General features: G+C 52.2%; 1 protein-coding gene across 1 annotated transcript in view; it reads left to right on the top strand.

Annotated features, from left to right (window-relative positions):
• The window catches only part of Wfs1 (wolframin ER transmembrane glycoprotein), a 25,687-nt gene extending 5,172 nt beyond the window's left edge, over positions 1–20,515 (top strand). Inside the window, exons 2-8 of the mRNA XM_031341899.1 lie at positions 1,926–2,165; positions 8,979–9,061; positions 10,669–10,813; positions 12,424–12,594; positions 13,063–13,143; positions 14,540–14,691; positions 17,910–20,515. Coding sequence (XP_031197759.1) covers positions 1,931–2,165; positions 8,979–9,061; positions 10,669–10,813; positions 12,424–12,594; positions 13,063–13,143; positions 14,540–14,691; positions 17,910–19,715 — 2,673 coding nt within the window. The 5' untranslated portion in view covers positions 1,926–1,930 and the 3' untranslated portion in view covers positions 19,716–20,515. The remainder of the gene's footprint in view (positions 1–1,925; positions 2,166–8,978; positions 9,062–10,668; positions 10,814–12,423; positions 12,595–13,062; positions 13,144–14,539; positions 14,692–17,909) is intronic.
• Positions 20,516–21,627: the final 1,112 nt, after the last annotated feature.

The following is a 21,627-nucleotide window of genomic DNA, read 5'->3' as shown; positions in this document are numbered from 1 at the left end:
AAAAAAAAAAAAAAAAAGAAGAAAGTAAATTGAATTAAGGACTCTGCCCTGTGCAGGAGAATGCTAGATTGAAATCTACTTTGCTCTTTGGATACGGTTCCTATCAATGGGACCTATTCGTAGTTGGGGGTAGAGCACAAATGGACAAGCCTGTGACTAGAGTGTAGATCTCGGGCCATCCCTGGCTTTCTCAGGGACACAGTTTTGTACAAAACCTTCCATCAGGGAGCTATTTGGCCAGGCTCAGGGATAGATGCTAAGACCTGGTCCCTTGCAACTTGGATCCCCTGCATTCACAGCCACCCTGAGCATAGAACTATATCTTAGGTTCTAGGTCCTAGATAAGGACATTGATGCATGAAAAGGCACATAAAGGCACATGGCTATTTAGGCTCACATGCTGGGAGCCCAGGCCAAGAGATCAGGCCCCCTTTGAATCAGATTTCTATTTCCTCATTGCCAGACTCCCTAGCCTGTTCCCATAAGAGTAATGAAGAGGACAGGCTTGGCCTTGGCTTTGAGGAGGGCCATTTGGGATCTGAGGAATGGCCTCATTTTGGGATCACACTCCAGTGTGCAAGGTCCAGCAGTTTTAGGTCTGTGCCCTCAAAGTCCTTCTAGGCTTCAGATCCTCCAGTGCTTGCTATTCCATGGTCTCTGGTCTCTGCTCATGACTGCCTCAATTATGATGATCTGTTATTTTCCAAGTTGCTAAGCACCATGCAAGGCCCCTTTGCTGACCGGTGTTGCATACTGACTGCCCACCCACGATATACTGGATGTTACCTCTCATGCCACTACTGGCTTTCTGTAATATGCATTAAGAGCTGGGGCCCGAAGCAAGGCAATGGTGGTATATACCTTTAATCCCAGCACTTTGGAGGCCAAGGCCAAGGATTTCTGAGTTCGAGGCCAGCCTGGTCTACAGAGTGAGTTCCAGGACAGCCAGGGCTATACAGAGAAACCCTATCTCAAAACAAAACAAAGCAAAACAAAACAAAACACAACACAACAAAAAACAAAGAGCTGGGCCTGGTCTCCAGGATTCTGTCAGAACTGCTTTCAACTTGTGATCCACCAGTTGTGCCCCCCCACCTCAGATTTATCACAAATGTTACTATACCAGAGTGCTTGTTTATTTTAAAGACTTGTTTTTATTTTATGTATATGAGAGCTTTTGTCTACATTTTTGTGTGTGTACCATGTGTATACATGCAGTGCCCACAGAGGCCAGAAGAGGCCATCAGACCTCCTGGAACTAGAGTTACAGACAGTGGTCAGGTGCCATGTGAGTGCTGGGAATTGAACCCAGGTCCACTGGAAGAGCAGACAACTGAGTTGTCTCTCCTGCCCCTGTGTTCATTTGTTTAAACTTTTGTTAGAAATCAGTGCGTCTACTGAAGTTTGTTGTCTACAGTTGTGGAATCAGAAGGCAGAAGTAAGCTGTATTCGGGCCGTTCTCATCTCTCCACCTTCTAGGGTGGCTGTCAGTCCTTGGTGCTTGTTCTCCTGCGGTTGTCTTACTTCAGTCTCTGGTTCATCTCCATGTGCCCCTGGGCCGTGTCTCTGTCTAAGCAAACAGCCCACTGTTTGCTTAGGACCAGCCTAACAACTTCAGCTGTTCTGTCTGCAGAGACCCACTTTGACAGCTGCTGGTGACACATGTAGGTCCCATGCATCCCCCAGGTCCAGGCCCTATGTTCAGGGTACCACTGTGTCATCAGCTTCATCCTCCTTTCTCAGATGAGGGCACAAAAGCCCAAGGTCACCTGGCTTGACCTGATGGGAGGGGAACTCAAGGCTGCCCTGTGGCATTGTCAAGTTAAATGAGATTGCTGAGGCTGGCAATCACACCCAGTTCTTGGTTTACCATCAAGCTGGTTCAGGGACTTTTGTGTGTATCTAATCCTCCTCTTTGTTTGCAGGCAAGATGAACTCAGGCACCCCACCTCCAAGCCCTTCTGGCCCACCTCCTCCACCCGCACCACAGCCCCAGGCCCGGGCCCGGCTCAATGCTACCACCTCACTGGAGCAGGACAAGATTGAACCGCCTTGTGCTCCCAGACCTCAGGCTGATCCCAGTGCTGGACGAAGTGCTGAGGAAGCAACCACTCCAGAGCCTCGGGCCCCTCACACCGGCAGCCGAGAAGCAGCAGATAGAGCTGGTAAGGAGGCAGGGCCGGTTCTCCAGATCTCAGCCCACAGCAGGGGGAGCAGGGTGGGCACATAGACCAGGCTCCTACAAAAGCTCTGCGGAACTGAGGCTGCAGCATCCAAAGTGTGTGTAGATGTCAACCGTGTGACCATCCCTACAATCAGTGTCTCTCTCCTTCCTCCTGTGCAGCAGTTTATAGGTGGGCCTCATGGCTCAGAGATGCTCATGGTCAAGCCTGCCTTCTCAGTGTCCCTGCTTGGACCCCCAGCTCTCAGAGTGGCTTGGGAGTTTATTGCCAGTCCTGTGTCTTACCTCTGGGTTGTCACTTGTCATTCAGTGTCCCTCAGAGCGGCCTTCGTGGTCTAGCACCTCCTCTTTGCCCACTGAGAACCTCCCCAAAATGCTCTGCTCAGCTTACCTTTTGGGATACCACTTGCTCTGAGGTCTCCTACGACTGACTCTTCCCAGCCTTGACCCATGGGAAGAACTACATATTCTGTTGCAACCTGGCACCTGTGGAGGGACATATATGGACATGTGCGTGCATGCACAAACACACACACACACACACACACACACACGCACACGCACACGCACTCTGTAGGGATAGCAGTTCTCAGAGAAGTAGCCTCTTCCTGTGTTGCAGTCTGATGTTCTCTTCCCAGTCTCTTACTTAAATTTAAAAAAAAAAAATGCTTCTTTCAGGGTGCATTTAAATTGACCTCGTAGCCCTCTGCTGGGTGAAAACTGAGCCTTGGGAATAGCTGCCACCCAGGCCCCTGGTTCAGAAGTCTCCTGAGACAAAGCAGGCGGTGCAATGGTTAAGGACTGAGTATGGGACTCTATGCCTTGCAGGGGCTGGGCTGTGTGATCACACTGGACCTTCTTGTCAGCCTCTAGCCTCCCAGGTTCTTGTACCTTCAGGCAGCATGTGCCCCTCTCCTGTGTGAGATGCCAGACCTAAGGGTGGGGCTAGCATCGTGTGAAATGAGTGAGAGTTCCAGTATCGGCACCAGCAGTGATCAGAGTCCAGCAGTGCAGGACAGGGTCTGTCCTACAGGGACCTGGGGGACAGAGGACAGGAGCCTGTCAGAAAAGAGCACCGAGGACCATGTGTGGAGAGTGGGCATGGCCTGTCACAGTGCAGGAGGAGAATGCTGCCTCTTGGTGGCAACCCACTAGCATTGATTCAGGCCCTGGGTCCTGTGCACCAGGCTCATCCCCTCCAGTTAGTTCTGCACCCTTGGCATTTGTGTGCACTTCGTAGTTGTGGTTGACACTAAGTGCCAGTGTGTGGTGTCATCCACTGGACCTTTGCCTCCCAGTGAGACTGGTCTCAGAGTGGGGCTTCATCTTTGTGGGAAGGTTTGCGTCAAATTACTTCTCTCCACAGGCTGTACAGAGGGGATGCCTGCCTATGTGGCCTTTGCTACTGACAGGCAATGCTGAGACTATCCCTTGTTATATACGGCTGGGTTGGTGTGAGGCTCCCTTTAGTCCCTGTGTGGTAGGGGTGAGTAATGGAGTAGCAGCTGGCATGGTAGGGGTAGTACCTAGGGTAAGGGTGAGTGATGGGGTAGTGCCTAATGTGGTAAGGGTGAGTGATGGGGTAGTGCCTGGTGTGGTAAGGGTTAGTGATGGGGTAGTGCCTAGTGTGGTAAGGGTGAGTGATGGGGTAGTGCCTGGTTTGGGAAGGGTGAGTGATGGGGTAGTGCCTGGTGTGGGAAGGGTGAGTGATGGGGTAGTGCCTTGTGTGGGAAGGGTTAGTGATGGGGTAGTGCCTGGTGTGGGAAGGGTGAGTGATGGGGTAGCACCTCTCATCCTGGTCAGTTTCTTCTGTCACTTTGTTTCAGTTATTGATATTTTTAATTTCCCCCTGAGAGAGGCTAGCAACCCTCAGTGACCACTCCAACCCAGCAGCGTCCCCACCTGGCACCTCCTGTGTATACCCCTGTCTGTCAGCCTGTCCACAGATGAAGGAAGGCCTGGAGTTTCAGCGTCTGGCCCAAGGGACCACTCTGGCTGCCTCTCTGGCACAGCTGGTTGGCCAGGGCTGAGGCTCCTGGCAGCATCGTCCTCAGCACTGTCCCGTACTCAGGCCCTTTGCTTTATGAATCGTCTTAAAAGATCACTGGTGGTGGGGGGGGGTGGGGGAGTGGAGAGATGGCTCAGCAGTTAAAAAGCACTGGCTGCTCTTCCAGTGGTCCCAAGTTCAATTCCCAGGAACCACATGGTATCTCACAACCATCTGTAGTGGAATCTGATTCTCTCTAATGGTATGGTATGCATGAAAACAGAACACTCATGTACATAAAATAAATAAATAAATCTTAAGAGATGGTGGGGGAGGGAGGAAGGAAGAAAGGGAGGGAAGGAGAGGGAGAGAGGGAAGACAAGACCGGGATGGAGGGAAGGAGGGAGGGAGGGAAGAAGAGAAGAAGGGAGGTAGGGAGAGAGAAAGAGAGACTAAGAAAGAATATCACTGTGTCCCTCAGCTTGCCTCTAAGGTAGGCAAGGCCTGGCCCAGATCCAAACCCAGTGCCAAATGCCACCCACAGCCTTCTCTCTGTTATTGTGTGGCCATGGGGGCAGAAGCCATAGCCGGAAAGCTGGGTTTCAATCTGGGTAACTTAGTAAAAGGCCCAGACTGTGAGTTTCAGATACCACCAGGAAGCAGGTGTCAGCTGTGTGCTCTGCCCACAGTGGTGCTGGGAAGAGCCAGCCAGGCGGGTAGCAGTGTGGAGGAGGTTCCAGTCCTTAATGTCTAAGCCTCAACTCTCTGTCCCTGGTCACTGGTGTGTGATGCTAGGCCCTGCCCTGCTGGCAGGAACAGTGGGGCCTAGAGTTTCTGTCAGGAAGACTTCAGCTAATTAATATGTAACTACTGCATGCATCTTTACATACTACCTCTTTAGACCTCCTGAAGCACCAGCCCCACCCCCACTTCAGGCCTGGGGACAGGCACTGTCACCTGTTGCCATTTCGTCAGAGATGAGAAAACAAATGAGAAAAGGAAGCAGTGGACCCAGGGTCCCCAGCTAGGGAGGGAGAAACAGGAGTTAGGAGTAGTTTGATCTTGTGCTTACCCAGTGGGCCACCAGGGACTTGGTGGCCAAGGACAAAGAACATGTGTGCCTTGAAAATGGAGTCCCTGTGTCCAGGGACCACTCACTAGGCTGCACAGTCTGCAGCATTAAGTGCATCAAGCCAGTTACCTCTCCCCAGGGTGGAGCCTGGTGGATTTGGCAACAGAGGCTCCAAGGCTCATGACTGCCTTATTCGATTGTTCCCAGGCCTGTGCAGCATAGTGGCAAATGAGTGGTTGGGGCCGTGGGGTTGATCCCAGTACTGGAGACTTTGGTTGTAGCCCCTGAGGGAACGTGGGGTTGTCTATGTATTCTACAGGGCATCGGAAGTTTGCCTGGAGAAAATGTCACCTAAATTGCCTCTCAAAGCCTAGGACATGGAACAGAGCTGCTTAGGGGTCCCTATTTTCCAACTATCCCCCAGACTTGCTTCTGGTGCGTAGAACCTTGCTAGCACACGCACATTTCCCAGCTTTTTTGTTAGTCCTGGCAATTTAGCACATAAGAAGTTGCTCCTGATGGTGGTCATGGCTGGACTTGGGTGCTCCTGAGACCAGACAGCAAAGGAAACCAGTGACAAGGACTAGTGGAAGGCCACGGGAAAGTATGAGGCTGTGGGGAAGCAGTAGAGATGGCTGAACAGTGAGATGGGTCCATTCTGAATTTTGCCCCAGCAGTGCTGCGAGCCATATATGAGTCATCTCCAGCTGTGCCCAGCCAGTAAACAGAGGAGCCCAACCCCTTCTCATAGGTGTCCTGATCTTCAGGCCCAAGGAGGCCTGTCACTGTGCTCAAGCAGAAGCCCTGAGCCTGGTCCTACTGACCTAGGTAGCCTTGGTGAAACAGGGGACCCAGGGGACAGGGAGACTCAGCCTGGTCCACTGATGCTGTATGTTGTCCTGCTCTGCTCCTCTGGTGGGAAGGCTGACTAGTCCTCAGCTGCCTAGGGCTCACAGATGGGTTAGGCAGCAGTGCTACCCTGCTCTGTCAGAGACTTATGGGCTGGAGTGCTACACAAGGGCCCCTGGCATGACAGGAGGAAGGAACATAGGCTGTACTGTATGGATCTGCACTCCTGGCCTTAGATGTACCTTAGATCAAGCACAGGTCTCTGGGATAGGCCATCTTGGTCCCAGCCTGGTTACAGCCTTTTCTCCTCATCCCTTTGGGCCTCCCCAGAATCTCTGGGCCTCACAGGACTTCCGTCTGGTAGGACCGTGACTGCTTAGGTGTGAGGGACCAACATAGATGTGGGTGTGGGAACATGTTACCCTTGCTGACCTTAGGCCACACAGCTGAACGACCCTCTGAGTCACGGTGTTGGTCACTTAAGACCTGGCCCACGTCCCCAAGTACACGCCATGACCCGGTCGGTACTGTCAGCTGCCCTGTCTGTCCCTGAGGTTCCCGCTGATGCTCTCTGAGTCTTCTGGAAAGCTGGCAGCATGCCTCTGTTTGTTACTTACAGCCTCTGGTTGCATTCCAAGCCTCTAATGTCAACCTCTCCAGGAAGGCTCTCCAGGCAGGGCTGATGTCGCCAGTCATCATGTCACCTGAGCTGACAGCATGGCTGTCCTCACTGGCTCTCAGAGTGGGCCGTGACAAGGACAGGAGTCTCATCAGCTTGGTGCCTATGGCTTCTGGGCCCAGTAACTGCCTGCCGGCTTGGTGGTAGGAGCCAAGTGTCTTAGCCTGGTTCTGGCCACTAAACTACTTGGGCAGTTGTCCACCTTTGTGCCTTCCCCAAGGCTTTGCTAGGCCAGAAGGGTGGGCCACACATGTTTTGAAGAACCCCTCATCCCAGAGTGACCCTGGTTGTCCCATGTGGGGGACTCTCTCAGTTCTAACACTCCTTGTGTGGAGAAATGAGTATCCCTAGCCATTTGTGGGAGGCTCCTTCAACTTGGCTATCCTCCATGGGAAACCCCATTGGCCCAGGGTAGCCCCAATTACTCTGTTTATTGTGGAGCTCCTCAGCCAAGTGGCCTTGACTGCCCCATGTGGGAAAACCCTGATGGTACATATAGTCCTCTGCTCTAGCCACAAGGGTGATGTGACCCTGGCGCCTTTGTCATTCTTCTTGCTCATCATCGTCATCCCTCATGATGGCTGTCATGAGAGGGGCAGAAACACTGGAGGCCAAGGACCTAGGACCAAGGATGAGGAAATGGGGAGAGTTTAGCATGTGAAAGACACAATGCCGTGCCAGATTTACTGGTCACATGTTTATAATTGTGTTCTGGGAGGGTTTAGCATGCATTGGGAAACTTACGGTACTTAAGGTATAAGTTGGCTCGGTATGAAAACAAAAGGTGGCTTGCTTATGAAGGCTGTTTCAGAGGGACTTGGCGCACAGTCACGGCTGGTAGGGAAGGATACCAGAGGTACCTGGTGTGCCTGAGCATGGCCCTGTTCTTGATGAACAGAAGAACTTCTCCCACTTTGCTGTTTCAGGGAATCAAGCTCCAGCCAGGCAGCACTGTTGCCAGACAGAGTGAGGGCAGGGCTGGTGTGCTGGGATGTGGGGGCCAGGGGGCTGGTGTGCTGGGATGTGGGGGGCAGAGGGCTGGTGTGCTGGGATGTGGGGGGCAGGGGACTGGTGTGCTGGGATGTGGAGTGCAGAAGGCTGGTGTGCTGGGATGTGGGGGGCAGAGGGCTGCTTCGCACCTGCTCATAGCTGCTTCCTTGTCAGCCCAACACACTCTTCCCCCTCTGTCCTGAGTTTGCTGAGCTGTACTGCTGGAAGCTGGGGCATGGAGACCAGTTAGATCCAGTGCAGTGAACCACAGCAGTCTGGTGCACACCTGGGGGCCGGGATGGATGAAGGAGCTGGTGTTAGCAGAAAGGATGCTGTACCTGAGGGGATCTCCTCCCTAAGATGGCCAGCAGAAATGCCAATTTAGCATGCCATGCAAGATTCTTTCAAGTGCATGGGGCCTGTGGGAGAGCACTAACTGAAGAGATGGTCAGGCCCCTGTCTCGGGGCTCACAGAGGTCAGGACCTGCCATGGTGCCAATCTGGCATGAGAGGATGGCCCAGTGTAGATTCTATAGCCCTGACTGTGTGCATCCCTGAACCATGCAAGGAGGTGCCGTGCAAGGCTTGTGTGCACTTCCCTGCAACCCAGGACAAGGTTATTTATTTCTTATTGGAGCATGGTGAGCTCATAAGGGAGGAGCCTCATAAATGGGTTTAGTGCCCTTACAGAATAGGTCGAAGGGCTGTCTCGCCCCTTCCATGAGAAGGCAGGGCAAGATGCCACCATGAACTGTAAACCAGGCCCTTCCGAAACCAGTCTGCAGGTACTGTAACTCGGACTTCTCAGACTTCTAGAGCCCTAAACAATCAAATCCAGTTTGTAGGTTTCCAGCCTACAGCATTTGTCACAACAGCCCTGACAGGGAAGACACCCATCTTAAGGAATAAAGGAATGCCCATCAGCTGTGCCCTCCAAAGCGACACGGTCTGCTGAGTATTGGTGTGCACTCTTGCTCTTTCAGGCCTCTCAGACTACAGTCCTCACAGCCCTAATATCGAACTGGCTGCCCCTGTTTTGGTTTGCTTGAAGCATTGGAAAGCAACCTGTAGGGCAGAGCCTCAACCTCCTGCCTCTTGCCTCAATGTTAATGTGAGAGCAGGTAGCAGGGCCCCTGAAACCTGATCTGGCCAGCCTCCATTCCACTGATGGGTGATAAAGTTTGGCTGTGTGACGTTCTGATTTCTCTTCCTGTTCAAGGTCCCATGAAGGCAGATGTGGAGATCCCTTTTGAAGAAGTCCTGGAGAAAGCTAAGGCTGGAGACCCCAAAGCACAGACAGAGGTGAGGGAGAACCAGTGTCTGGGGGAATCTTAGGACATGACCCCAGCACAATGGGTTTGCCTTGGTGTCCTGTTGCTCATGGAGTAGGGATCTGGTCTCTTCAGCAGGAACAGGGAGCTAGCACAGCTATGCCACCCTCCATATTGGTTAGGTTTTGGTGGGTTTCTTTGTCCCTCAGTACCTTCCTGGTGTACCTGTGTTCACCACTCTGGTCCTACACATATCCTGGCCATGTGCTCCTCCTCCAGGGTACCCTCCCTCCTTCCTGCCTACCCACCCTCTTTCAGCTGTCTGCAGGTCCAGCTGTCCCTAAGGAGGGTCTGTCTCAGCTGAAGGCCTCCTCTGGCCAGGGCATTGTGGGACAGGAAAGTCAGGAGTGGAGGAGCTCAGGCAGGACAAGTTTGCTGAGTGTCAGAGACCCAAGTACACAGGGAGGGAGGAGGGAGAGGAGGACAGAGGCCCGATAGGCCAGCTTTTCTCTCCTCATGATGCCCTGGCTGGTGTGAATCAGCAGGCCCGCTTTTTGGCTGCAATGGTGGCCAGGAAGGGTTTTGTTTCCTCCAACCTGTCCTTAGTACTCTGCAGGCTGCCATAGCAATCCAAGTAACCTGCAATTTCCCATCCCAAGGTCTAGAATGCCAGAGGACTCCACCCTACTTCCAGCCTCACCTCAGCCCATCGTGGGGGTGGGGGTTACTGTGTGACACAGGGGCTTGGAGTGACTTCTGACTCCTATGTTTGTGACTCAAGCAAGTGACTCCTGGAGCTTCCCACCCTGCAACCCTCAAAGAAGGAGGAAGGGATCTATGCAGAGACACCAGGAAAGTTTTCTCTTTGTATCTGAGGCACTCTGAAGTCATTCCCAGCCTGTGCCTATGCCTATGCCTGTGCCTCTGTAGGCTAGAGAGCATCCCAGTGCTGTGTTGAACTGTGATGTTTTCCCCAGCCTATAGTCCAGGCCTCCTGAACTAGGGAGCATGCCCAGCTCTTTCCTGGCCTGTCTGTGTTCTTGGCTTCACGTTGCCCATCTGTAGAGTGGGAAGATTGGACTGGATTAGGGAGCATTTTTGCATAGGGCCAGATAGTAAATATTTTGGTCTCTACAATCTGTCTAAACTAATCAAACTTCCTATGAAAAAGAGGAAACCTGTCATGACAACATGTAAGCAAGCAGCCAAGGTTGTGTTCAGTAGATCTGTCAGAGCTGGTAAACCGCTCAAGCAGGTCAAGGTGATTCCTGCCAAGCCTGATGATCTGAGTTCGAGTCCCAGAATCCATATGTTAGAAGGAGAGAACTGAATCCCATAAGTTGTCCTCTGAATAAATAAATGTAATAACTTTTTTAATAAAAATAATTCTATTATAACAATAAGTAGTAATCTGGACCAAGGCCAGAGCATCCCCTGGCTGCCTTTCTTCAGCATGAGCTGTTTGAGAGGCAGCAAATGGAATCAGCCATTCTATCACTCAGTAGGCTGCAGCAAGAGAAGGAGCTAAGCACAGCATAGAGCTCAGGATTGTGTCATTATAAAAGGCCCCTCGCCTGCCCTATAGTGAGGAGGACGGTGTCCCAGAAGCTGGCACATGATGGATGTCTCTGCTTTTAGGTGGGCAAACACTACCTACGACTTGCCAACGACGCAGATGAGGAACTCAACAGCTGCTCAGCCGTGGCCTGGCTAATCCTGGCAGCCAAGCAGGGCAGGAGGGAGGCTGTGAAGCTGCTGAGGCGGTGCCTAGCTGACCGGAGAGGTAAGGCTGTGAGGCCCCTAGCAGCTGCCCACGGGATGTATGGTTTGCAGTACTGGCCACGCCACTGGGAAGGGCGAAGTCTTTTTGGTCATCTCCTCAGCTGAGAGGTTTTTGAAGTCTGCCAGCTACTTCACAAGCTAGGCCAATTCCATATCTCTTGTCCTGTGCTTGGTGTCCACAAGAAGTAATTAATTAGATCTCACTTCTCTTCTGGGCTCTAGTCCAGATGGGGAAGTAAATCTTAGAGTCATAGAGAGGCATCTGTTCCAAGTGTCCTGGACTGTGAGTATCTAACAGGCTCCAAGTCTGAGGAAGAAGTGACACAGGTGCTTCACACAGTTTTTGTTGTTGTATAGTTTGATATTTATTTATTAATATTTTATTTACTTTATGTATGTGAGTATACTGTCACTGTCTTCAGACACACCACAAGAAGGCATCAGATCCCATTACAGATGGTTGTGAGCTGCCATGTGGTTGCTGGGAATTGAACTCAGGATCTTTAGAAGAACGGTCAGTGCTCTTAACCCCTGAGCCATCTCTCCAACCCCTTGATATTTATTTTTTTAACTGTAAATTTTTATGCAGCTGTGTAAAACTTGCAGTATATAGAAGCCACAAGGATACAGATTACTCATAACCCAAAGCCCAGGGAAGTACTTTTGTATCTTTTTTTTCTCCTTTATATATCCTAGTGTTTTCAGTGTGTTACATTTACTATACAAATCTTTTCCTTTTGACAACTTCACTGGTAGTTTGGGGAAGGAAAAACAAAACAAAAAAGGAGTGGTTTCCCCATTAAATTGTGTCAGCCAGGATGTCTCAACCAGAGGCCCAGGCCACGGCAGGTGGAGTAACCTGGAGCTGGCCAGCAAAGGGGAGAGCAAGCCACATAACCATGATCGGGTGCCAGTGGTTCCCAGGGCTACTTGGGAGCAGAGGCAGGGGCATAGCCCTGGAGGGTGGGAAGGGGAGGCAGCACAGGTTCAACTGGTCTGCATGTCCTGCCCTGCATTCCTGCCCCAAGATTCCTGTGCAGATAAAAAGCGCAGTCCTTCTGAGAGACATGATGCCATTTTATGGTTCCTGTCCGTCTCTGCTTGCCTCACTCCCCTGAAACTCTGGCATTCTTTCTTTGTTCTGTATGGAAGACTTCATGTTCCCAGATGCCCTGCCCAGGGCCTCAGCCCGGGAAACTGTGTGGGCACAGGGATACCCCTTCCTGCCTCACGCATGCACACTGGTAATGGCAGTCAATCAGACCCCTATCCTAGGCAGCTTGTTCCTGTTCAGACCTGTGGTTTGGGCCCGCAGCACCTTGCTTTGCAACCTCGTCTCTAGTACCTGCTGATGAGAGTCCCCAAGGATGAGGTGTGAGAAGAAACAAGCACAGGCAACCCTATGCTGCAGTGGATACTCAGGCATTGACAGCCCAGCCTGGCCTCCAACCTGGAGCACGGGTGCTGCACTCTGGGGGCAGGTACCCATCTACCCTGAGTCAAAGAAGCCAGTCAGTTGTACCTCCCTCACATCCCTGTGCCCAGCCTCCTGGGAGCATTCCTGGGGGGCTGCTGTGAAGTATGGGTTTGCCTAATGCTTCTGTCTGTCAGGCATCACTTCTGAGAACGAGGCTGAGGTGAAGCAGCTCTCCTCTGAGACTGACCTGGAAAGGGCTGTGCGCAAGGCTGCCCTGGTCATGTACTGGAAACTCAACCCCAAGAAGAAGAAGCAGGTGGCTGTGTCCGAACTGCTGGAGAATGTCGGGCAGGTCAACGAACAGGGTAGGCCAGCTGTCTCACCAACAACTGCCCTCCCCCTTTCCTGTGAGGGTTGGGCCTCCATGCTTGAGAAGGTGACTGGCATGTTGACGAGACTATAAATTCCATTTATTGCTCATCTATTGGTCAGAGCGTACTGGGCTGCTTCTGGTTCCAAGACCAGAGATACAGGGAGTAATGGGAACCTGGTCCTCACCTACAGGGTGCCATTATATGATATTGGCTGAAGGTAGTCAAGGAGAGGCACTGCCAGCCAAAGAGGGAAAGGGTGCATGGGTGTGTTCATCACTGAATATGCTGGCACTCCTCATGATGGCTCAGCAGTGGCTACCCAGGGATACTGCCCTTGCATATGATGGAACCCCAAGGCCTGTGATCCCTGTGAACAGTGATAGCCCAGGATTCTAAGGTTCCATGCCCAGTGCAGGACAGCTCTGAAGCCCCAGCTCCCAATCCTCTCTGATCTTACAGATGGAGGGGCACAGCCAGGCCCAGTCCCCAAGTCCCTGCAGAAGCAGAGGCGCATGCTGGAGCGCCTTGTCAGCAGTGAATGTGAGTACGTTCATCCTGCGCTGCGATCCTGCCACCCGCTTCCTGCACACCACCCAGCACCACATCCTCTCTTAATTGTATATCCTAGCCTGGGTCCCCTACCTGGTCTTGTGCTTAAAGGGACTCTTGTTCAGTGTCTTTGAATGACAGTGTTTTGGTCCCTGGGACCTAAGCCTCACTGGGAGTTTCAGATGACAGTGGGAAACAGACCTTCAGCGTGACAGTCCTCACCAGGTGAAGGCCAGAGTCAGGGCTGGTGCCTGAGTGAGCTAAAAGGTCAGTGAGGGAGATAGCTCTATAAACAGGCAGGAGAGGTTGTGTGGGATGTGTCCCACTGCACACTTGTGTTGAGGCAGATGTAGAGTGTTACAGCACCCACGTGGGGTGGGAGAGAGACTGGAGACCCAACGAGCTGGAAGTTGGAATGTCTGGGGTCAGAGAATTAGAAGACACTAGACTATGACTTCCTGAGTGTGGAAGAGTGGAATCTGTGGCTCATAGGCTCGAGGCTCCCATCCAGGAGAAGATGGACAGATAAAGGAGAGGGCTTCACGGCACTGATAGGAGAGCTAAGTCCGGAGCATCTTTGTGAGGCCCAGTGGGTGGGGCAGGGCTTCACAGCTGTGACTCATCATATTAACGCCTGAGTGCAGCCTCCCCAAGCTAGCCCAGTGAGAGTGTCCACCATGACCATGGTGCTTGGGGACTCTGCCAGTATCTAGCATCGTCTCTCCTAAAGGCTGGGAACACATGCTACATTTCTTTTACCTGTCCTTGGCATTCCCCAATGGCTCTTGACAGATACAGGTGAGAGAGAGGTTTGCAGACACACAGTGGACCCTCAAGGGATCCTAGTAGGGGTGGGAACAAAAGGCAGACTTATGTTGGCCTTTTATAAGTGCTGTAAGATGAGAGCTTGGTAGGCACATGGTAGGTCTTGTTGGATGGAGGAGTTATTGGGTGTGTAGTAGGTCTTTTTTGGGGTCATGGTGGATGGGGTCAGAGAGTAGCAGCCCCACAGATCCTGTTGTATGGGGGGTTGGGTGGTGGGTGGCCTCGGGGAAATTAGTCCCCAGCATCCTGAGGCCCTGCATGGTGGAAAGAAGGTCATCAAAGTGTGCCAGGGGTGCAGCTGATTGACGGTCTAGCAGTAGGACTTGGCTTAAGATAGGCTTTAGGCATTAGGGACTAGACCGGCATGTCATTTCACATGCATAGCATGTGGCAGACCAACTATTTCCTCCACAGCCAAACAGGTTCTTTTTCATGTCTTTGCCCAAGAAATGGTCCTGTGCCTGAACCTGTCTGGGCCCCAAGTTGCCATCCTGTGTCATGTTTGTATCAGGGTCACAGTGGGTGTATGGTTTGGAGAACCTGGTATCTTTTTGTGCTTCAGCCAAGAACTACATTGCTCTGGATGACTTTGTGGAACTCACCAAGAAGTACGCCAAGGGCATCATCCCCACCAACCTGTTCCTGCAGGATGAGGATGAAGATGAGGACGAGCTGGCAGGGAAGAGCCCTGAGGACCTGCCACTACGCCAGAAGGTACTGCAGCTCCTGCCTGGCACCCTGACTCGCTCCTGGAAGCTGCAGGCCAGAGGCCCTTAACTTCACAGACACACCTGGGTCCCTTGGGTCATCTGAGGTTCCTGTGTGAGGAGGGGGTGCCTCAGCCCAGAAAGCAGAGAGAGGCAGGGTCATACCGGTATACTTGGGTAGGAGAGTCAGAGCCTTTGTGCCACGGCAGCGGGCTGAGGCGTTGGAGTCACCCATACATTTAGATTCACTATGTAGTGAGTGATGTTGTCTGTGGCCCAGGACAGAGGCCACTTTTCTAAATATGCCTTTCCACCAACCAAGTGGTAGGGTCTGTGGGCCAGCTCAGCCATGGACCTGGTTACTAAATCTACCATACAGGGAAACTGAGGGTGAGCTGGGAGAACAGACACTGGTGGGAGACAGCGAGAATAGGAGAGATACAGAAATGTATCCTTCTTTGACCAGTCTCTACATTGTTGTTGGGACTCAGTGCAGACACAGGTGTGGCCAGAGGACCACTTCAGAGCTGCCCAGGTTAGTTTAGGAACCTGGTCAGATGTATCCATATCTCAGACTGCAGGAATGCAAGCGTCCCTGGGTATTGGGCAGTTTGACCCAGGAAAGTGCTTCAGCACAGTGTGGCCACAAAGCCAAGCCCACACCAGGGTCTATCATCAGAGAAACTGTTGTGTAGCCCATAGCTGTGCATGCCTCAGTTCCGGTGTTTATGGCTAAGAAGACACGAACCACACACACCAGTAAGACTGGAGCAACTAGGTTAAAATGTGGGCAACTGGGTCCGCTAGTAGGAAGTGGCTAGACAATCTTCAGAGGGGGCTGGAGTCTGAAGCAGGCCACTACAGGGGATGGGGAAAGAAGTAAGAAAGAGTGGAGCAGTTCACCACAACTCTCCAGAGAGGTAAGGCCCATGTGTGAGCCATGCCCCCAGGTTGTTGACAGATAAACCTCACACTTGACCCTGAGGATGGATACCATCCAGGGCAGAAATGATGGTTACCGTGAAAGTTCTGAGCATCAGGGTGGCATAGACTGAGCCTGCACTAGACTGCACTAGACTGAGCCTGTTCACAGACAGGATTCCCAGATGGTGCTCCTACTCTGAGAGGAAGAATCCGCCGGGGTCTGTATGGTTCTTGGCAAAGAAGGGCTCCACTCTTGCTAATGGGAGTGTAGGTGAATGGATGTGCTGGAGAAGGACCCTCAGGCCAGAGCTTTCCAGTACACACGGCGATGCTTCCTTCTGCCACACTCCATCTGAGTGTGTGTCCCCCACGCCACAGTGATGTGCCTGGGCTTTGTGAGATCTGGAAGTCCTTTGAGGAGAGAGAGATTTAAAGTCTGTGACAGGGTAAGCAAGGCCCCGCGTTACAATGTTTGGAACCGTCCCAGTTGAGGGCAGTCACTGCCAGTCCTGTGTAGAGAAAGAGCAGCGGGCCCTCGCAGGTGTCTCATTCAGGCTGCCTCAGCCCTCCATGCCTTGCCTTGCAAGGGACATGCAGGGGACCAAGAGGCTCCTCTCCGTCACAGACAGGAGCCTCTGTGAACTGATGTGACTCCCACAAAGAATGTTCTAGATGCCCAGCAGCTTTCCTCAAGCCTGAGGAGTCAGGGTGACCTCTTAAAAAGCAAATTTAACTCTCTTGCCTTCTTGCTCTCGCTCTGTCCTCTCTCTCCCACTCCACCTCTCTCCTCATTCCCCTCCCCTCCTCTCTCCACATGCTCATGGCTGGCCTCTACTCCTCTACTCTCTCTCTGCCTTTCTCTATCTTTACTACCCTACAACTCCCCTCCCCATGCCCTGAATAAACTCTGTTCTACACTATACCATCTCAGCATGGGCCCACAGAGGCACCCCCTTACCCCATACCTTACCACCCCCACCAAACATATTCTCTTCTATCTTCTTTATAAAACACAGTATAAAATAAAATAAAAAACAAATTTAATGTTTTAAAATCCTATATGTTTTACATTATTAACTTATGGAAAATCTGGTGTGGATGTTTCCTCTCAGGTTTCAGCCGAAGCTGGCTTTCCGCCACTTGCCTCTGGTGTGCTGGGTAACAGTGGCTATACTCCCAGTCAGCTTGTGTTCTTATCTCCAATGTCAGAGGGATGGCAGGGCACTGAGCCCTGAGCCTTCCCAACCTTCCTTCCTTGGGGCTCATACTGCTACCTATATGTTACGTGTAGTGTGGCCTGTGAAGTAACGGTTGCTGTCCCTTTGGCAGCTGAGAAAAGTCAGTGTTGATATCCATACGCTGGAGAGGGACACAATGGCTGATGGGAAACCCAATGCTGTTGTATCCTTTTTGTTTATTTGTTTTGTTGTGGGGGGGTGGGGAGGGCTTCGAGACAGGGTTTCTCTGTAGAGTCTTGGCCATCCTGGAGCTTGCTCTGTAAACCAGACTGGCCTCAAACTCAGGAGATCTGCCTGCCTCTGCCTCCCAAGCGCTGGGATTAAAGGTGTGTGCCACCACCACCTGGCATGCTATTGTATCTTGAAGTAGGAGGCCTGACTTTTGGGAGATGGGGATCTAGGAGCCCAGGTGTCTTCCCCTAGATACAAAAGGCATCTGCAAGACCCTGGTCACCTTAGCAGGTGGGTGTCGTAGTTACTGTCTTATTGCTGTGAGGGACACCATAACCAACGCAACTTATAACAGAAAGCATTTAGTTGGGGGCTTGCTTACAGTTTCAGAGTGTTAGTCTACTCTGCTATAGTGGCAGGCAGGCAGGCATGGCGCTGGAGCAGAGCAGTAGCTGAGAGCATTAGTCTTGATCTGGAAGTTGCAGGCCTAGAAAGAGAACAAGACCAGGCCTGGTGTGTGCTTTTGAAACCTTAAATCCCACCTCCAGTGCCATGCCTCCTAATCCTTCCAAAACAGTCTACAAACTGGGAACCAAACATTCAAATATGTGAGCCTCTGGTGGACGGTCTCATTCAAACCAGCACAGTGGGACTCTTAGGATGGAGGTTTAGGGCTTAGGGGAGGGCAGGTCTCTAGGGACTGTGGAGTATGGAGAGCACTTGTGTGGGGGAGGTGCTCCTGGAGGATGGCTTTGTTAGGACCAGGCCCAGGAGTAGTAGGAAAGCCTGAGGTGAGGCATTCACCTTGTACAGAACCAGGGAACTAGAGGCAGTCCTTGTTGGATGGCAAGGGGCTCCTGTCCCATTCAGTTTCCACTCTGTCTCCTGCTAGGTGGTGAAATACCCCTTACACGCCATCATGGAGATCAAAGAGTACCTGATTGATGTGGCCTCCAAGGCAGGCATGCACTGGCTCTCCACCATCGTGCCCACCCATCACATCAACGCCCTCATCTTCTTCTTCATCATCAGCAACCTAACCATCGACTTCTTCGCCTTCTTCATTCCCCTGGTGGTCTTCTACCTGTCCTTTGTGTCCATGGTCATCTGTACGCTCAAGGTGTTCCAGGACAGCAAGGCCTGGGAGAACTTCCGCACTCTTACCGACCTGCTGCTGCGCTTCGAGCCCAACCTGGACGTGGAACAGGCAGAGGTGAACTTCGGCTGGAACCACTTGGAGCCCTACATTCACTTCCTGCTGTCAGTCATCTTCGTGATCTTCTCCTTCCCGCTGGCCAGCAAGGACTGTATCCCCTGCTCAGAGCTGGCCGTCATCTCTGCCTTCTTCACAGTGACCAGCTACATGAGCCTAAGCAGCTCTGCCGAGCCCTACACCAGGCGGGCCCTGGTCACCGAGGTGGCTGCTGGCTTGCTGTCCCTTCTGCCCACCATGCCCGTGGACTGGCGCTTCCTGAAAATGCTTGGCCAGACGTTTTTCACCGTGCCCGTCGGCCACTTCATCATCCTCAACGTCAGCCTCCCCTGCCTGCTCTATGTCTATCTCTTTTACCTCTTCTTCCGCATGGCCCAGCTGAGGAACTTCAAGGGCACCTATTGCTACCTGGTGCCCTACCTGGTGTGCTTCATGTGGTGTGAACTGTCTGTGGTCATCCTGCTCCAGTCTACCGGCCTGGGCTTGGTCCGTGCCTCCATCGGCTACTTCCTCTTTCTCTTTGCCCTCCCCATCCTGGTGGCTGGTCTTGCCCTGATGGGCACCGTGCAGTTTGCCCGATGGTTCCTGTCGCTGGACCTCACAAAGATCATGGTCACCACAATGATCTGCAGCATACCCCTGCTTTTCCGTTGGTGGACCAAGGCCAACTTTTCAGTGGTGGGGATGGTCAAGTCCCTGACAAGGAGCTCCATGGTGAAGCTCATTCTGGTGTGGCTCACAGCCATCCTTCTCTTCTGCTGGTTCTACGTGTACCGGTCAGAAGGCATGAAGGTCTATAATTCCACACTCACCTGGCAGCAATACGGCTTCCTGTGTGGGCCACGGGCCTGGAAGGAAACTAACATGGCACGGACCCAGATCCTGTGCAGCCACCTGGAGGGCCACAGGGTCACGTGGACAGGACGCTTCAAGTATGTCCGAGTGACCGAGATCGACAACAGCGCCGAGTCGGCCATCAACATGCTCCCGTTCTTCCTGGGCGATTGGATGCGCTGCTTGTATGGTGAGGCCTACCCATCCTGTAGCTCTGGTAACACGTCCACAGCTGAGGAGGAACTCTGCCGTCTCAAGCAGCTGGCCAAGCACCCCTGCCACATCAAGAAATTTGACCGATACAAGTTTGAGATCACAGTGGGCATGCCCTTTGGCACCAATGGCAACCGCGGCCATGAAGAGGATGACATCACCAAGGATATTGTTCTGCGCGCCAGCAGTGAGTTCAAGGATGTGCTGCTGAACCTGCGCCAGGGCAGCCTCATAGAGTTCAGCACCATCCTCGAGGGCCGCCTGGGTAGCAAGTGGCCCGTCTTTGAGCTCAAGGCTATTAGCTGCCTCAACTGTATGACACAGCTGTCCCCTGCCCGGAGGCACGTAAAGATCGAACAGGACTGGCGTAGCACGGTGCACGGTGCCCTCAAGTTTGCTTTCGACTTCTTCTTCTTCCCATTCCTATCTGCCGCCTGAGGAGTGTCTGCCACTGGAGGAGGCTTCGATGCATGTTGCTGTGAGGTCGTTCCATGTGGCCACCCAGCCAGCTAGAGCAGTGCTGTGCCTAGCGTGTGTGTGTGTGTGTGTGTGTGTGTGTGTGTGTGTGTGTGTGTGTATGTGTGTACTCTGCTCTCATGTGGTTAGATCCCGTGAGATCCCAGGCTCTGTGCTCACTTGCAGACTGCAGATCCTGCTGGAGGGTGGTTCTCTTTAGCACTGTCCACTTTGAATGCCGAGTGTCATAAGAAATTGCATGCTATCTTCACTCATAATCCTACCCTTCCCCACAGAGCTGGAACTCCGAGCCTGGCCCCAAAGACCCTCCGTCACGAAGAGCACTTTAGAGATATGAATCTTCCTCTCCAGTTCTTCATGCCCCCTTCCTGCCCTTCCTTACTTTGTGTTAGATTTGTTTTTCAAAGAACCAAATATGTGTCTACGTAGACTTCATGATAGTGTTTCTTATTTATTTGGTTGCTGCTAAGCCTTGACAGTGGTTCACCTTTCTGGGCTGTCCCCAGTGGTCACATCCTGCCTGGCTTCCTACTTGGGTATAGCATGTCCAAACTGGGCTCTGAACACTACAGCCTGCCTTGGAGCTGGCCTATCTCTGGAGGTGATAGGGAATTTGTGGAGATCTCTTCTGAATACCCCAGGACTTGGAAACAGTGCAAGAGTGTCCCTTTCAGTACATAGGTAAGCTTGGCTATGTTTAGTATGGCAGAGCCAAAAGCAAAGTTCTAAGGCAGCCGAAATAAAAAACTTTGAAACCTCCAGCCCTGCCTTCTAGTCTGTTTACAGGGAGCCTTGTCTGATGTGCGCGCATGCGTGTCTCTGTGTGTGTGTGTGTGTGTGTGTGTGTGTGTGTGTGTGTGTGTGCATCACAATATGTCTGAACCCAGATTCAGTGAAAAAGTGCCAGTTGGGTCACTGAGGGCAGAACTGATGTCCCGCACAGTTGACCCCATCTGCTTTGTAGCAGATTGGCACCATCCAGGTGTGAGGGTCTCCGAGATCTCAGCAACATCCTCAGGCACCCAGTACAGCATGTGGGTGTCAGCCCAGCCATTGACCCTGGACTTTGGGGGAAAAGTGTTTTCTTTGTGGCAAGGATCATTGAAATCCAGGTCACTGATTGGATCATCTGCATAAGTCACAGTCTGGGGTTTGTACTGCTGTATTCAGCCATGTGTGGTAGTTCCACGGGGGCATAATCAGAGTTTGTCATCGGGGACTGGAGGAGTTATGGTGCTGGGCTAGTTTCATTCTGATACTGTGGCAAACATCATGACCAAAACCAACTTAGGGGAGGGAAGGGGTTACTTGGCTTGTATTTGCAGGTCATAGTTCATCACGGAGGAAGGGCAGGGCAGGTACTCAAGGCAGGCCTGCTAGGTATTCACTCACTGCCAAGGAAGTACAGCAGGAACCACTGAGGAACGGCGCTTGCTGGCTGGCTCTATGGCTTGCTCACAGACCCATGCTTAGCTAACTTCCTTATACAGCCCAGCATCACCTGCCTAGGGAATGGTATTACCCAACATGGACCTGGCCTCCTACATCTATTAACTGGATAAACCCCATGCACATGCCCACAGACCTCTCTGATCTGGGCACTCACTCAATTGAGACTCCCTTCTCAGGTGACTCAAGCCTGTGTTAAGTTGATAGTTAAAGCTAACTGGGACAGGCTCTCTGCAGGCAAGTGCCCCTCTGTAGTGGTATGTTTTATTTAACTTAATAGAGTCTCGCTGTGTATGGAGCTCAGGATGGCCTGAAATCCACTGTCTAGCCTGGCCTGGCCTCGAACTCAGTGATCCTGCTATCTCAAACCTCCCAAGTCCAGAGATTACAAAGCTGAGTCTCCAAGCTGCCATTTGATTCCTGT

Source organism: Mastomys coucha, unplaced genomic scaffold (genome assembly GCF_008632895.1).
Source record: "Mastomys coucha isolate ucsf_1 unplaced genomic scaffold, UCSF_Mcou_1 pScaffold22, whole genome shotgun sequence".
Classification (NCBI taxonomy): Eukaryota; Metazoa; Chordata; class Mammalia; order Rodentia; family Muridae; genus Mastomys; species Mastomys coucha.
This window is presented reverse-complemented; position numbering and strand designations above follow the sequence as displayed.